At 59.3% G+C, this 15,811-nt stretch overlaps 1 protein-coding gene across 3 annotated transcripts in view; it reads right to left on the reverse strand.

Annotated features, from left to right (window-relative positions):
* RAB11FIP4 (RAB11 family interacting protein 4) overlaps window positions 1-15,811 on the reverse strand; it is a 115,445-nt gene that overhangs the window by 28,138 nt on the left and 71,496 nt on the right. Inside the window, exon 1 of one of the 3 annotated variants that reach the window (XM_051825446.2) lies at window positions 8,310-8,494. The exons of the other annotated variants lie outside the window; for them this stretch is intronic. Within the exon in view, the coding sequence (XP_051681406.2) occupies window positions 8,310-8,339 (30 nt within the window). The 5' untranslated portion in view covers window positions 8,340-8,494. Of the gene's footprint in view, window positions 1-8,309; window positions 8,495-15,811 lie in introns of those variants that run through there. 3 annotated transcript variants of the gene reach the window in all.

The following is a 15,811-nucleotide window of genomic DNA, read 5'->3' on the forward strand; positions in this document are numbered from 1 at the left end:
CAGGCGAGGACCCACAGGCTACGGGTGGAAGGGGGTGCACATCAAGGGCTCTCCCCAGCTCCTGGAGCAGGCAGCTATTTTGGGCTACAAATTATAGCTTTTAAATGTGACTGTTTGAAGCCAGGGCTTAATTATTCACACAGCCAAAGGCTTACAGTGCTTGCTTTGGGGGCTCCAGATTTTATCGTCCTGATAAAGAGGAGCTTAAGGACTTGAGGTGAAGGCGTGGGGGTGGGGAGGCAGAGGCTCAGGCCAGCTCCTTGCCCACCGAGGGTCCTACCAGGTGGGCTGGGCAGCATCCCCTCGGGGTGTCCCCACAGGGGCCCCTGGAGCTTCCCAGGGAGGGGCTGCAGTTTCCAGGTGCACACCTGGCTGGAGTGAGCATGATCTGCACCCGGGCTAGGCCCACCCCCTCCCCCTTGGTTGCAGACGCCCTCAGGGCCCAGAAGGCTACCTCCCTACAACCCGGGACCAAGGCTCCATCTGAACTGTCCCTTGGAGTGGACAGTCAGCACCAGGCTGGGTCACTGACCCTCCTCTTCCCACAGTCTCATGCCAGAGCCTCTGTGTTGATGACCCCACCACCTCCTAGAGCCCCCGTAGCCTCCGGGCAGGCTCGGTGCAAGTGTCCCTTTCCGCCCAGTGCCTTCGCCAGGCCCAGCCACCCAGGCTGCATAACCAGGAGCTGCCATCTTGCGCTGGGGTCATGAGGGCAGGCCAGGGGCCTTCCCAGCTCTCCCACGGGGGATAGGCGAGAGGGCACTGGGTCTGACCACAAGCCATGGCTCCAGGCTCAGAAGGTAGAAGTCCCAGGGAACCCCATCAGGAAGGCCCTCAGAGAGCCTGTGAGCACCCCGCTTGCCTGCAGGCCAGCTCCTGGCGCTCAGATCCTCGGGAAGCCCTTTCCCGCAGGCCTGGGTCTCAGGACATGCTGCCCCTCCCCCACAGCCCAGGATGTTGTGCACCCTTGCCCTCTCCACAGCACACACTGCTCCTTATTAAAGGGAGGGCCGCGTGGAGAAAACTGGGGAAGCCCAGCTTTCATCAGACACTCGAGGGAGGGGGCAGGGACAAGGTGTGATGCCGCCACCTGCTGAAGTCTCCCTCTAGCCAGCAGCTCAGGCCGAGGCCCTACTTGGTGTGGCCTAGGACCAGCTGGACAACCCCATGGGGCTGTCTCCCAGGGTGCAGTCCTGCTCCTGCCTCCGTGGGCAGCCCTCGCCCAAATCTCTGCACTGTTGAAGCCAGAAGCAAGGCAACCACGCCACCCTTGCTCCGTCGGTGCCCATGGGTCACCCTCGCCACCATTCTCCTCTCTGCTCTCTGTCCTGCCCCTCTGCCCTGCAGCCCAGCCACCCTGAGTGACGGTGCCCGGGCACCTCCTGCTCACACTGTTGCTCCCTGCCCAGAGCTCCTCCACCTGTCTCAGGGCATCCTCCTGGAGCATCACCACTGGCAGCCACGCCCTGAGAGCCACGGGCCCTCGGCCTCAACCACTGAGGAGGACTGAGAAAAAGCACACGGATTCAGCTCCTATCACGCACCAGATGCACCAGATGCAGCAGCCAGTGTTTCAATGAGAAAACTCAGACTCGCAGAGGTCCATCTGCAAGGGGCACAGAGCTAGCAGGGCTGGGGCTGGACCAGGTGTGACTTTAATGCCCCAGGCAGAGTGCAGAGAACACCGAGCTCCACGCGACGTCCAGCACTTCCTGGAGGGCCAGCACTGCACGGGGCAGCCTCGGGCTGGCTGAGCCCTGCAGGTATGCGGCGGCACCAGAACTCCCAGGGAGCGGAAGGGTGCGGGGACCCTGCACACTGGGCTTCTGAGTTCTGTGCCAGACGAGCCCTGGGATGTAACCCTCCTCCTCTTTCCCACCGCAACAGGGAGCTTCAAAGAGGCTACACGTGGGAAGGTTTTACAGAAAGGGAAAGGAGAGAGACTGGGAAGAAAACTGGTAAAGGGAAACACATGTGAAAACGAAAACAGGCAAAATCGGAGGATGAGAGAAGGAAGAGCGATGTCCGAGGATTAAAACCGGAGTCTAGAGGCTCTGGCGACACCCGTTCCCCTCGGGAAGGCCAACGACCTCTGCCTGCCCTCCTCTGCCCTAAGCCAGGTGGAGCCCATGTGACCTTGGACAACACCCAGCGAGACGGAAACAGGGAAAGGTGCGCTGCACACCAGCCACAGCCACGGGCGATGGGGAAACCACCCGAGGTCCACAGGGGCCACTCTGCTTTCCCGAGGCCACACTGCTGGTGAGCCATAAAGTGGGACTCTGGGCCCTGTGGGCCCGGTGTCCACGCCTGTCCCCTGGAACCACACCACAGTGTCCCCTCCTAGAACGCTGCCACCACTACAAGGTGGCCCGATTGCCTTCCATGAAGCAACTGGGCTAGTTCTGAAATGCTCAAGAGGTTACCCTCTACCTGTGTTTCTTTCAGTCCAAGACGCCTCTGATTTGAAGATGCACCATTGTTTCAAGGAGACCAAGAAAGGGAAGGTACAGTCATAGCAGCAAGCATATAACACGTCCCAGCGTGATGTGAAGGAGAAGGAGAGGGGCCCAAGGCTGCACGGCACAGTGCAGCACGGCACGGCACGGCGTGAGGCAAGTGGGGAGTGGGATGCAGCCACGTCGCTCTTTGGGCTGCGTGAGTGCCCCAGGAAGCACAGTCAACTCCACGCTTGCACCTGCACGTGTCCATGCACCTGCTGCTGCAAGATCCTTCTGGGCAAGCAGGTGGACAAGCACACAGACACGTGCTGGCCAGAGCTGCCTTGCCACCAAGAATCCTCATTTCGCCAGGAGGCCATCGTCTAGGTTACTTAACACCAAGACCATCCCCGACCACCGCCTTCCCAGCCAGCCAGGTCAGGCCAGGCCGGCTGGCTCACCTCAGTGGACTGCAGACCTCTGCACAGCCAAGCTGAAAGAGCAGGTAGGTTTGCTCCTTGGAAAACTGCCAAGGGCGGTCACTGACATGGCTGGGTGGCTGCACAGCCTGCACCTTCTGTCTGGCCCTCCTCCAGATCTCCTGCGGCCCACAGCTAGCCAGAGCCGCAGGTTTTAATAAGGCAGATACTGCCCAATAGCAGGGGTGGACGGGCTACGCTGCTCCAAGCCAGCTCTTCCAGCTGGGCACAGGGGGACGGGCAGGTGGAGATGGAGGGCAGGTAGGCAGACGACCCCAGCCCGACAGAGCAGGCAGCCTATGGGAGGTCACAGCAGGTGCAGCATCACCCCCGGCTGGGGAGAAGGCTGTCACCCCGAGATGCGCTCTGTATCTCATTCTCGGCTTGCCACGCAGGCGCCAGTGCCCTCACCTGGTCCCACACAGTGTGCATCTGCAGAGGCCACGGGGTTTATTTAAATGAAACCACAAAGCCCAGGAAGCTTCAGCTTCAGCACCGACGCCTCCTGTGCCGAGTTCTGCTAGGTGCTGAGGTTATCAGGAGAACCCGAGCTGTAGACACAGGAACTGACAGACACAGTCAGACAGGCACTGTTTTCACTGCTTTCCACAGTTATTCATTGGCCCACATAACCACCCTGTCTTACAGATGAGGAAATGAAGGCCTAACATCCCACAAACAGCAAGTGGCAGAGATAGGATCTGACCCCAGACAGCCGGATGCTGGAGTCCCGGCGCTGGGGCACTACACTCCCTGCCCCTCTAGTCTCTCCCCACGAGTGGCAGCCGATTAAGAGTCAGAAGCTACTCCACAAAGAAAACAAAGAAAAAAATAAAATAAAATAAATTAAAAAAAAGAAGCTACTCCAGGTACTTTAAATCATGGTGATGACCCTATGAGGCAGAGACCATTATTGAACCCATTCTGCAGGGGGGGAACCTGAGGCTCAGAAAGGGGCGGTCGCTTGTCCGAAATTCCACAGGTAGCAAGCAGCAGAGCTGGGATCTAGATCCAGATGTTTTTCTAGAAGGTTCCAAAACTTTTTTTTTTCTCCCTTAAGAAATCGGGCCTTGGGGGAGTGCGGTCTGGTGCAGGGAGCAGACGCCCCTCAGCTCTCATATCCCAAGTTCATGCAGACGGCACCGGCTACTTGAAGTGTGGCTTCTTATGGTCTCAGGCTCTCAGGGAGAGTGCAGAGGATGGGACTAGCAACAGAGGACTCCAGAGAGGGTGCTCCCACCCCTCTCCCACGTTCTACTTCTGCTTAGGCCTTCCTCTTTGGTCCCTGAGAAGAGAGAGAGGCTCCCCATGAGCAGAGCCACAGACACGAATGAGAAGTTCTGCACCTGAATGAGGTTTACCTTGTGAAGAGGACTCACGTGTCTGGACGCTGAAACAGGTGGAATCAATTAAAATAGGCACATTAGCTGGAAAACCGCCATTTCTTAAAGGAAGTCAAGAGGCGGGGTTAGAAATGCGGGCATTATTGGGACCTGCCTGCCACAGGATGTGGGGCTGGAGCAGACCCAGACCCCACAGCCCTGGACCTCCAAGGCCACCCACCCCCACCTTCATCCCACTTTCCGGAAGGCACATAATCCTGGTTGCCCAATCTCTCCTCCCTCCCAGGCCACTGGGAAAAGGAGGAAATGAATAGCAAAACCTCTGGGGGCTCAGGAAGGTTCCCAGAATCCGAGCTTTGGGTCACAAATGCCTTTGTGAAGGGCTCAACTCCTCTAAGAGCTGATCCAGCCAGGAGGCCTCGGAGCAAGGTCAGCCAGGCACTGCCAGAGCCCATCTAGCCTTGAACGGGGCCTGTGTGAACTGGCCAGTGCCAAATTCCATTTAGTTAATGGGGTGAGCCCCAAACACTTGGGCAAGGACACCAGTCCAGTGTAGTCGGACACCTGGCATGGGAAAATGACAGCTCCGAATGAAACACATGACACAGGTCTTGCCTGGCTTTGGGGACACCGGACTGCCAGCCACCAGTGTGGGCTCCAGATCACCCTGCTTGGAACTGTGGCCAGGCTCAAAGCTAAGTCCCCTCAAGGGACATGTGTTGGCTAGGAGAGGTGGCCAGACTCACCCCAGTGACTCCCCATCCACCCTTGACTCTCAGCTCGCACCCCGGCTGCACAGCTCCTGTGCACCAGCACATGCAGATAAGCTGGGGCCCAAGCTGCACTGAGGAAACCCGAGGCTGCCTCCCAGGCACTGAGTGCCCCTGGGCGGCCCGCAGGAGACCAGAGCACAGAGCCATGCACTGCCCGTGCAGAGGGAAGGCAGTGGAGGCCTGGGCACACTGGGGCCACAGGAGGCCAGGGAGCCCATGAAAGTCAGGAAGGAGGAAGAAGCAAGGCCCTAGGTGTGTGTGGGAGTGCAGACTGCCGTCACCCTAGGGCAGGAGCTGACCTACAGGCCCAGCGTGCTGTCTGCTCAGAGGTGCAGCTGCACAGCACGGCGTTGGCTTCACCAACTGGCGTTTGTGTGCTGGGAAGCACAGTCTGCCCAGAGCTGTCTGCGCGTTCACACGGGCAGGCGAGTCAGACCTGACCCAAGCCGAGAGCAGGGACGTCCACAGCAGCTGTGGCCACGGACACCTGTGCTCCCAGAAATGAATGCCTGAGGCCAGGGTCTGGGGACAGTGGCGCAACGAGCACTGTGTGTCCGTGGTTTCCAGCGTCAGCGCTACTGTCAGCTTCTTGGGGTTCTTGGCCGCTGTCTGACAGCAAAGTGTCCTCCCACCCCGGCCCTGTCTCTCAGAGCTTGTCTCCACGTCCCTTTCCCACCACATACCAGCCACACACTAGGGGCTGGGCAGACAGAAAGGTGAAGGGCCAGTGCCCTGAGGTGCCATCTGTCACAGCGTCCAGGAAAGATCACACAGTGTCCGGTCAGACACCGTGTGGGCCTGCCAAGCCAGTGTGCCTGCCTGGCATAGACAGGACTACCCACTCAACCACACGCGACCTCAGTGGTCCTCCTCGTTTGCCAGGCCGGTGATCCAGTGCCATAAACACCGGGCTACCAAGTCCAGAGCTAGCAGAGCTGACCCAGAGGAAAACGGAGCCCAACCTGAGGGGTCCCACACCTGCCAAGGCCAGGGCACTGCACCCCTCTGCCAACACCAGGGTCACATAAAGACGCTTCCTTTTCATCCACAATCAGCCCCGTGTCGGGGAGCCCCACAGAGACAGACAGGGGCATGGAAGGCCTCTGTCCAGGCTGCCCCTCCCTGTCCCCGAGCCACCTGCCGTCCCAGAACTGCGCACCTGCTATTTCACTGGGAGCCTGTCCCTGCCCCCCTCACCTCCTCCTTAGCCTTACCCAAGAGACAGGAAGTGAAATAAACTGTAAAGGCCCTCAAAGCAGGAGGATGGGGGTGGGGGTCAAAGTCCCGCGGCCCAACAGGTCAGCCAGGGTTGGGGGTGGGAATGGAAAAGGGTGAGTTGTGAGGGCCCTAGGTGAACAGCTCACCACCCACGAAGAAGCCCAGGGTGTGGTGCAGCTGTCCACCAGGAAGGGAAGGGGCTGGGAAGCCAGCAGGCCCCAGAAAGCTCCAGGGAGGAGCCCCCACCCCCTCCCGGAAGCACAGGCTATGTGTCTGTGTGGCGAGGAGATGGCTTGGACCCTTGAGAGGAGCACCTCCAACTCCGACTTTCTTCCCTCCCTGGCCTGAAAGTCCCTCCCAAGGACAGGCTCCAGGCAGTCTCTCTTAGAGATCTCCCTGGGGGCAAAGGTCATGCCTCCCAGCAGGCTCACCTGACCTGGCAGTCAACCAGCCCCTCCCCCGGCGGCCGGCAGGGTCTTATCTCTCCCGCTGGCCTTAACTATTTACTCCACCCCCTTCAGCAAAGCCCACCTTCCCCAAATTCCAAAGCATTTGCCCAGCTGTGCAGCTGCGCGGACCTCCTCAAAGCCAAGCTCTCCGCTGCACCCCCTCCCCTCGGGCCAGGGCGCGAGATGGCCGAGATCAACTTGCCCAAGTGTTCAGAGGAGTCGGGCAAGGCCAGATGAGACCAGGTATTCAAAGCCTCCCTGGAGCCTGCAGATACCTGGGGACAAGCAAACGTCCCAGGTCTGGTATTCCCCGGGCACGGAACCCACAGTTCCTCAATGGCAGCTAAGCAGGGCAGCCGGACTGGCCAGTAGCACAGGGCCGGAATCTGGGGAAGCTGGCGGTGGGCAGCCGGACCTCGGCCAACAGCGTGACTCAGGCTGTCCAGGAAGATGCGTTAGATGGCTGTTGGGACATGGATGCACACACACTACACACATGCGGTGTGTGTGGGGGGGATCTCCTAGGCAGGGGTGGTTGCACACCCGTGGTAATGCTCCCTCCCCCTAGATTGCTCTCTCCCTCTCCAGGCAAACCCTGTAACCGTCTTTCACCTGAGAGGGACCTGGGGCTGCCCCAGGGGCTGTGCTTGCCAAGCCACCTGCCTCCTGGAAGGGCAGAGGTTCCCAGATCACCAGGAAGAAGCCAGCCCAGCCAGGGCTTTGCCACTCTGAGACCTGCAGGCTGAGTGGAGACAGGAACCCAGGCCCCCACACTCCCCTGAGAAGGAGGCCTATCAGTGAGTCAGTGGAGGAAACCCACATGCAGGCCCTGGTGTGCGTGCCAGGCCTCTGGGGACAGCAGGTCCAGGGAGAAGGGGAAATAGGGAAGGGTGAGAAGAGGGACCAGGCTCCCCACAGTGCGGACGGCTGTGCAGAGGCCGAGCCACCGGCACCACTGGTCCCTGGCAGAGAACCGCAGAGCCAAAAACAACTACCCCCCCCTCCCGGCCAGAGCCGAGGGCGAGAGGCTGGGGGCACCCACACAGCTCCTCCCACAGCAACATCGCGAACGGGACAGGCTCTGTCCCCAAAGCCCGCACTGGGCTGGCCCTCTCTGCTGGCCGCGCATAGACCCGCAGAGGCACGAGGGAAGCCGGGGAGCCGGCTCGGACCGGCCGCCAAGAGCTACGGAAAAACTTCGCCGCGCTCAGCCCTCTAGGCGACATGGCTAGGGGAGGAGGTGGGGCACAGGGCCGGCCCCAGGGGAAGTGTCCGGGTAAGCCAACTTCCCAGTCGACTAGGTCCCCCCAAAATACTTTGTGGAACTGAGCGGAGGACACAGCGGCCACCCACCCCTGCCGGCGCCCTGAGCTGCTGCTGCCCACCTCGCACTTGGCCAGGGGGCCGTAGAGGGCATGGGGACAGCGGCTTCTCCTGCCCGGCCAAGCGAGCCAGCGCAGGTAACCCGACCTCCCAGGCCAGGCCCCAGGGTGGACACTCCGGGGCCGGAGCGGGCACAGTTCCGCGCTCCACCAACTTCCTTGTCCCGGGGCCGCGCGCCGGGGCCAGGTGCGCCCCGCGAGTCTGGCCCTCGGTTGCCGCTTACCTGGCTCCCAGGAGCCGGCGGAGTGCGCATCTCCTGCCCAGCTGCGGGTGGCCGCGCTGCAGAGGGGCGGGCGGGACCCGGACTCCGGCCGCCCAGCGCGCGCAGAACAATCCCCCGGCCGCGCCGCCGCCGCGCGCACCGTTCGGCACCAGTTGAAGGCGCCGGCGCCGGCCCCGCCCCCGCCCGCGCCCGTTGCCGGGAGACCCGCGTGGGCCGAAGGGCTCTTTGTATCAAAGCTGCGGTGACATCACGAGGCGCCTGGGCTCAGGGACTCGGGGGCGGGGCCTCGTCCGGGGGCGGGGTCGGGGAGGAAGCGCGGCCGTGGAATCCGAGCCGCGGGGGCGGGGCGCAGGTAACCCCGCCCCTCCAAGGTAGGGGCAGGTGGCCGGGCCGCGCCGACCAATGGCAGCGCGGGTGCTCGGGGGGGCGGAGCCCGCTTGGGCGGGCCCGCGCTCAGAGTTGCTGCTGCCGGGTCTGGCTCTGGGACCCAAGGGGACCGTTTATTGGAAGCGCGCACCGGCGCCAAGTCCACGCGACCCTCGCTGTTTTGCATCCACCGCACTCGTTGCGGTATACCAGCTGGCATTCCCTGGCTGGCATTCGCAGGCCCGATCCCAGACCTGCCACCCTCCACGTCCCCTTGCAACACACACCTGCGTGTCCATCCTCTGGTGGCTCCTGAACTGAGTTTTATCCTGTGAGCTACCCACAACCCTTCCAACCTTTTCGATGTAAAATCAGAGCCCTGTAACCAGACCAGCTACACAGAGAACCGAGTGGCAACAGATACGAAATAATAAAAACAAGGACGAGGATCCCTTCTGCTGAATTATAGTAAGAAACAATTATGTGCTCCTCTCATAAGTCTTCATCGTGGACTGTTTTAAAAATAGGCAAGGGGTCGGCGCTGTGGAAGTAGGTTAAGCCTCTGCCTCCTGCCGGTTCGTGTCCCGGCTGCTCCACTTCCGATCCAGCTCCTGCTAATGGCCTGGGAAAGCAGAAGATGGCCCAAGTGTTTGGGCCCCTAAAGCAGCATGGGAGACTCGGAAGGCACTCCTGGTTTCTGGCTTCAGTTCAGCCCAGCCCTGGCCATTGCTGCCATTTGGGGAGTGAACCAGTGGATGGAAGACCTCTCTCTCTGTCTCTCTCTGCCTCTGCCTCTCTATGTGTAACTCTGCTTCTCAAATAAAAAGTCTTTTTTTTTTTTAAAGAGGCAAAAATGATGTGATGAGTGCGAAAGAGCAAATGCTGTGAATGTGGCTTCCCTTTGACCTGAGGGGTGCAGACGCCTTCCTAACTGTCCCCCTGGAAGCCACCCTTGCCTCCCCTGAGTGCCCACCAGTCAACAAGGTGGCACCATCAGGATGGGCAGGACTAGCACCACCACACACACGCACACACACACACACACGCACACATGCGCACACATACCCACTCACACACGCGCACATGCACACGCGCATGCACGCACACCCACTCTCTGGTCTGCTCCCTACCTCCTCCCCAGCAGCCCCTCTGGTTCCCAGGGCCCATTTCCTAGGCAAAGCAGCCACTGGGGCTCTCAGACTGGCCGGGAACTCTTCAGAAGGGACAGCATTGCCTGGAAGGACAGCGGCTGTATGCAGTGGAAGCTCCGAGTTCAGAGATCTGTGTGCAGAGGCTGCAGACTGATTCGCACCCTGGTTTGTGTCCACTCCACAGTCCCGGCACAGGAGCACTGGCCTTGCAACCAGACAGACCTGGGTCTGAATCCTATCTGCCAGCTGCCCGTCCGGGACAAGTGGCATCACCTCTCTGAGACCCGATGTCTTCACCTGTGACATGGATCGGCCCGTGCCTCCTGGGCTCTTGTGTAGCTAGCACAGTGAGAACACCTCGTGTGGTACGTGAGGAAGCCCACGCACCCTCAGCCTGCTCCGTGGCCTTCCCAGCCCCACCCTGAGACCAGAGCTCCGCTGCCTCCCTGAGGTTTTAGGGTGTGGCTGAGTCCAGGGGTTCTATCTTGGTTTCCCTTCTTTTCAAAGTCCCATGTTGTCCCCAAAGACTACTGGGCTCCAGAATGCAGGGCACACGGCAGGATAGCCTAGAACTGGGGCAAAGAAACAGGAACCTGCGGTGATGTGTACTGTGGGTCCTGGCTTCTCTCAGCCAAGGTCAGCAGAAAGTCAGACCTGCTAAGCCCCTCCCTGCCCCTAGCCAGGGCAGCCGGGTCAACATTTCAGGAGCTCTGTCAGAGACCCAGAGTCCCGGCTGCTCTGCTGCCATCCAGCTCCCTGCTAAGGTGCCTGGGGAAAGCAGATGATGGCCCCAGTCCTTGGGCTCCTGTCACCCACAGGGGAGACCTGGATGGAGTTCAGCCTGACCTAGCCTCAGCCCTTGTGGCCACGTGGGGAGTGAACCAGTGGCTGGAAGATCTACCCCCCGACTTTTCCAATAAATAAGTCTTATATTAACAAAGGAGGACGTGGTGCTAGCGGGCCCCTCTTTATTTTTCCCACAAGCAGAGGAGTTGGGAGCATCTCCAGGTTTTGTCCTAAAAGCAGAGGGAGGTCACGATGCACTGCACATGCCCGGATTGGGAGCCCGTCCTGGCCTGCTCACCGTAAGGAAGTCATTTAATGTTTTGGAGCATTGCTAATAACTATAAAATAGACACAAAACATTTCCTCTTTTAGTTATGTGGCTTAAATGAAATGATCAAATGAGGGTCCAGTACAATGCCCAGGCATGGGCTCCACACACAGCAGCTCCTGGCTCCTTCCGAAAGATCGACAAGCCACCGGCAGACTCAGTGGTTATGTGCGTGGGGGGCACCACTTCCTGGGTCTCCACCTTGTCGCTCCATGGCCATGGGCAAGTTTAATTCCCAGAGTCCCAGTGTCCTCATCTCAAACTGCAGAGGATAGTAGTGTGCACCGTAGGATTGCTGCAAGGAGTGAGGTATCAGGGCCCAGGGAACACGCAGAGCCAGGCAGGGTGCTGCTCAGGGGACAGCAGCCACTGATCACCAAGGCGAGAGGCTGGGAGCCACAGAGGCGAGGGGCAGAAGCTAGAGGGGTCTGGCGGAGAAACAGGGTGCTAGCCTTGGGGAGGACCTGACATCTTCCAGTGGGGGTCAGCAGAGTAGTGACAGTTGCGGGGCTGGGAATGGGCGGTGGAGAGAACTGTCGCCAGGATTAGCACTGCACAGGCTGTGGGCACCGGAGGCACCAGCTCAGGCTAGGACTCAGTGCGCGTGGTCCGAGTGGGGGCCCAGAGTGAGGCAGAGTGCAGCCTCCTGAACACGGCCCTCTCTAAGGCTGGAGCGAGCCACCCCGGCCTCTTCGCTGAGCTGTGCTTTAGAAGTCCTGGAATGAAACCCAGGAGGTCGCATCTCGTGTGCTCCTCTCCTCCCCACCCACAGATGGGACTCCGAGACTCAGGGAGGGTTGGCAACTAGCCCAGCGCCACACAGCGAGACGTCTGCTGCGCAAGCACCGAAACCCAGGCTCCTGTCTGCCAGCGCGGGGTCCTCTCCTTCCTGCTGTGGTTAGGACGATGGACGACGGGCAGAGAAAGGCAGGGGACGGCAGTGGCAGGGAGCTGACCTTCCCACCCTCCTTGTCCAGGGCCTTGAGACTCCTGAGGGGTCTGACTCGGCCTTTCAGGAGAAAGAACAGGAAGGACAATCTCATTAAAAAATAAGTAAATAAGTAACCGCCCCAAAACCTGGGGCAGGCATTTGGCCGGGAGGTGACACATAACAGCTCAAGGAGTCATGTTCCTACCACCCACGTGGGAGGCCTTCCACCCAGGCCCTTGCAGCTATCTGGGGAGTGAACCAGAGGAAACAGAGCTCTGTCCCTCAAATAATAAGAAAGTGCAAAGTCCCCTGGACAGACTGTGTCCAAGAAAATTTCAGACTGTGCCACTCCAATGAATTCTTGTTATGTCAGGAGCTGACCCGCCCACTGATATGAGAATACTGCACTCCCATGGTGTCAGACGCCTGTCAGACAGAAGCAGGGGGGATGTGAATGGGCAGGTGTCACAGCCGCCAGAAACTGGCGGGAGGCAGAAAACACACCTCGCGGTGACCCGGCTGAGGGGAGGGGACGGCGAGCTCTGCGGGTGCCACCCTGCTCCGCGGTCTACTTCCCCTCTCCGTGACCCTGCAGGAGTCAGCTCAGCTTCACATGGTACAGAGGCGGTGTTTGTGCACGCTCAGGGCTACGTGGAAGGGCTGGCTGAACACGTGTGACATCTTCAGCGTCACAGTGGGAAAAGAGCTCTTCTGAACGTTACCCAGCATTGGCAGCAGCCAAGGGAACAGAGAACAGCACAGAGGACATCAGAGCTAACCAAAGAAGAATCAGGTTCAGGGGCTCTCGAAATGAATACCCTGTGTGCTCAGCATTCTGTGGGGCCCCTGCCTCCAGGCCACCGGGAAAGTCGCCCCACTTCTGCCTACTTTACGTGCAGTCTGCCACAGGGGACTCATGCCACAAAGGCTTCTATGGTTTTAAAAATGCACGAATTCACTAGGCCAGAGCAATCGATTGTCACCCCAACAGGGAAAGGAGCCCCAGATGCGGGACTTGGCTGCTTTCCTCACAGGGCACAGTTAGTGACTGGGGGAGCCATGTCTCGTGACTCTGGAGTGCTCTCCAAAGTGGACATCAGTTATTAACCTTGGCTGTCAACACCAGGCAAACGCGGTCAACACACGCACTGGGCAGTATCCCTGCCCAACCCCACATCCATGTGGAGAAACCCTCTGTGGGGCTGGCCTGGATTTGGCCTTGACACCTGTCCTCTCTCTCTATGGTCCTGTGACTCCACTCACACAAGGTGCCAGCTAACTCTTCAATCTCAGCTTGCAGCCCCAGGCAACAAATTGGATGTGTGACCACTTAAGTAGGAGTTGACAACAAATCGGATGTGTGACCACTTAAGCAGGAGTGGAAGAAAGGGGAACAGTCACTAAGCCAGGGGGCAGGACCCTGCACGGCAAAGGCCTCTGGACCCTCTGGGAGAAAGTGATCCTGACCTCCCACTTCAAACACCAGGAGAGACCCTCGGGTTCCAGAGCACTCCCTCTCCAGCTGGGACATGTCCATGGGGCCTGTCCTGGGCCTGCACTGCACCTCCGCCCCCGGAAAGGCATGGGCAGCCTGGGTTTGGGGCTCTCCCAGCTCCCTGGGCCCCAGACTGCTTTCCTGGAGGAGCTGTGGGTTGGACAGCTCGCTGTAGGTCTCTGTTCCTTGGGCCCAGGTGACTGTCCCCGGGTGAGGATGCCCTCCGAGCAGTCTGCCTCCAGGGCCGGGTTCCCTGGCAACCCAGGCTGGCTGGTTGCTATGAAGACAGGGCGGGGCCAGGTCTTGCTAACTCTGGAGCCCAGGCTGAGTCCTCTGTGGTGCCAGCTCTATTTTTGTAACCTGTGCACACGTGAGCAATGGGTTTTCTTACTCACTGAGACCCACGGAGAGGGGGAAGATGGTGAGAAACCCCATCTCCTCCCTAACAAGCGTCTCCTCTGACTCATCCCGTCACCCACGAGGGGCAGCGGCGGGCAGGAGGAAGTCGAGCAGGGTCTCCTTTGACTTGGACCGGGTGAGGGCAGGAAGACAAACGTCCTTTCTCTTTCCTCTTGGCCACATTGGGGGACTGCAGCCTGACAGCATCAATAACGCTCCTTTCCCTCAAACCCTCGCCCCACCCCCCCCACCTGCCTCAGTGCATTGTGCCTCAGTTTCCCCGTTGGTCCAGTGGACAGGGTACGGCCAACACTGCAGGTGGGGCTATGCATCAGAAGAGGAGACATCATGGGCATCTGGAAAGCGTTTTGTTAGAAATGAGGATCTCGGCCTGTACAGACACGACACTGAAGGGCACTGTGGGGAGCAACCCGGACTAGACTGAGTTACTGGAATTAAGACTTATTCTATGCATCTGCTCTCCCACAATATGGCACTGGGAGAGAAGAAAACAGCTTCTACACAGCTGCCTCCAGTTCAGCCAATAAACTGTAGGACTTGCTCCTGATTGGAGGAGAGCAGCGTACTCGGCGTGTGGGCAGCCGAGTTAGGATTGGCGGAGAAGGACTATAAAGGAGGAGAGAGACGATATGCACCGGGAACATCTAAGGGGAACACTTGTGCAGCCCCCGAGAGAGCCGGCCGGCGGTGTGCCGCTCCCCCGCGGAAGTGGGGAAAGTGGCCAGGGGGAACCGCCCTTCCATGGAGGTGGAAGGGACAGTAGCCAACCCGGGAAGAACCAGCAGCAAACCCGGGGAGGGCCGAGCAGACAAAAGAACAGCGCAGGGTCCTGTGTCGTTCCTCCACGAAGAGGGGGAGCGACATAATGGTGCCGTGACTCGGAAAGGAAACCTAGGACGGATAGAAAACTTAGGAGGGAAGAAACGGGAAGAAATGGGAAAATACCGGAGAGAGAGAGACTAGCAAACAGCCTAGGAAAAGCCGGACGAAAAAGGTGCCGGAAGAAGCTATTGAAAGCCTAGGCATAGACTCAGATACGGACTACAGGGGGAAGCTGGGAGAAATCTCTAAGGTCGAAAGCGAAAGTGAAAGCTAGAACAAACAGACTTGGATACGGACTGTGGGGAGAAGCCAGGAGAAATGAGGGAGGAATATTGTTGGAAGAAAACTTAGGGAAACATACCGGGTAGAGAAAAATGTTAGGGAAATTGAAGCCACGGGGGCAGGCCGAGGCGGAGACGAAAGCTACTTTGGGATTCTCAAGTTAGCCCGGGAATAAGGGGCGAAAAGTTAAAACCAGAAGCGGAAACGTAAGCCAGGTTGGAATCCGTCTGATTAGCCCGGGGAGCAAAGGACGGGAAGCCAAATCGTGGGGCGGAAACGTGAGCTGGGTTGAATTCGCCAGGTTAGCCCGGGGAACTTAGATTGAATGCTAGTGGCGGAGACGTAAGCTACGCTGTGTGACTCGCGGAGGCTGCCGCGCGCAGAGAGAGCGTGCGGGGCACAAGTAGATAGGGAACGCTGGGCTGGTGCGAGGCCGTAGTGCAGGCGCGAAGCCGGGAAGCCGCGCAGATGAGAGAGGCGCGGGCTGAAGCGGCTCAGAGCCGGGAAGCCGCCGCGGGGCGGGTGCCGAGAAGCAGCCTCGGGGCGGGCGCCGGGAAGCCGCAGGGATAAGAGAAACAGAAGTTTAAAAGTAAAATAAAAGAAATAGGAATGTTGGTAGACAGACGTAAAATGGGAGAGATAGGAATGCCCGGAGATATAGAGAAAAATAAAGCCTCCCCTCAACACGGCAATGAGAGAGCTTGGATTCGGTCTGCCTGATTAGTGAGGCGATGAGCACCTGCGGGCGGCTAGCAGCTTATGCACCGCAGGTCACCGAAGACGGGCACGTTATTAACATCAATAGTCTCCCCACAATACCGCAATGAGAAGGCTTGGATTCGGTCTGCCTGATTAGTAAGGCAGTAAGCACCAGCAGGCGGCTCGACCAGAGTATGAGCCGCAGGTCACCGAAGATAGGCA

This window comes from Oryctolagus cuniculus, chromosome 17 (genome assembly GCF_964237555.1).
Source record: "Oryctolagus cuniculus chromosome 17, mOryCun1.1, whole genome shotgun sequence".
Taxonomy (NCBI): domain Eukaryota; kingdom Metazoa; phylum Chordata; class Mammalia; order Lagomorpha; family Leporidae; genus Oryctolagus; species Oryctolagus cuniculus.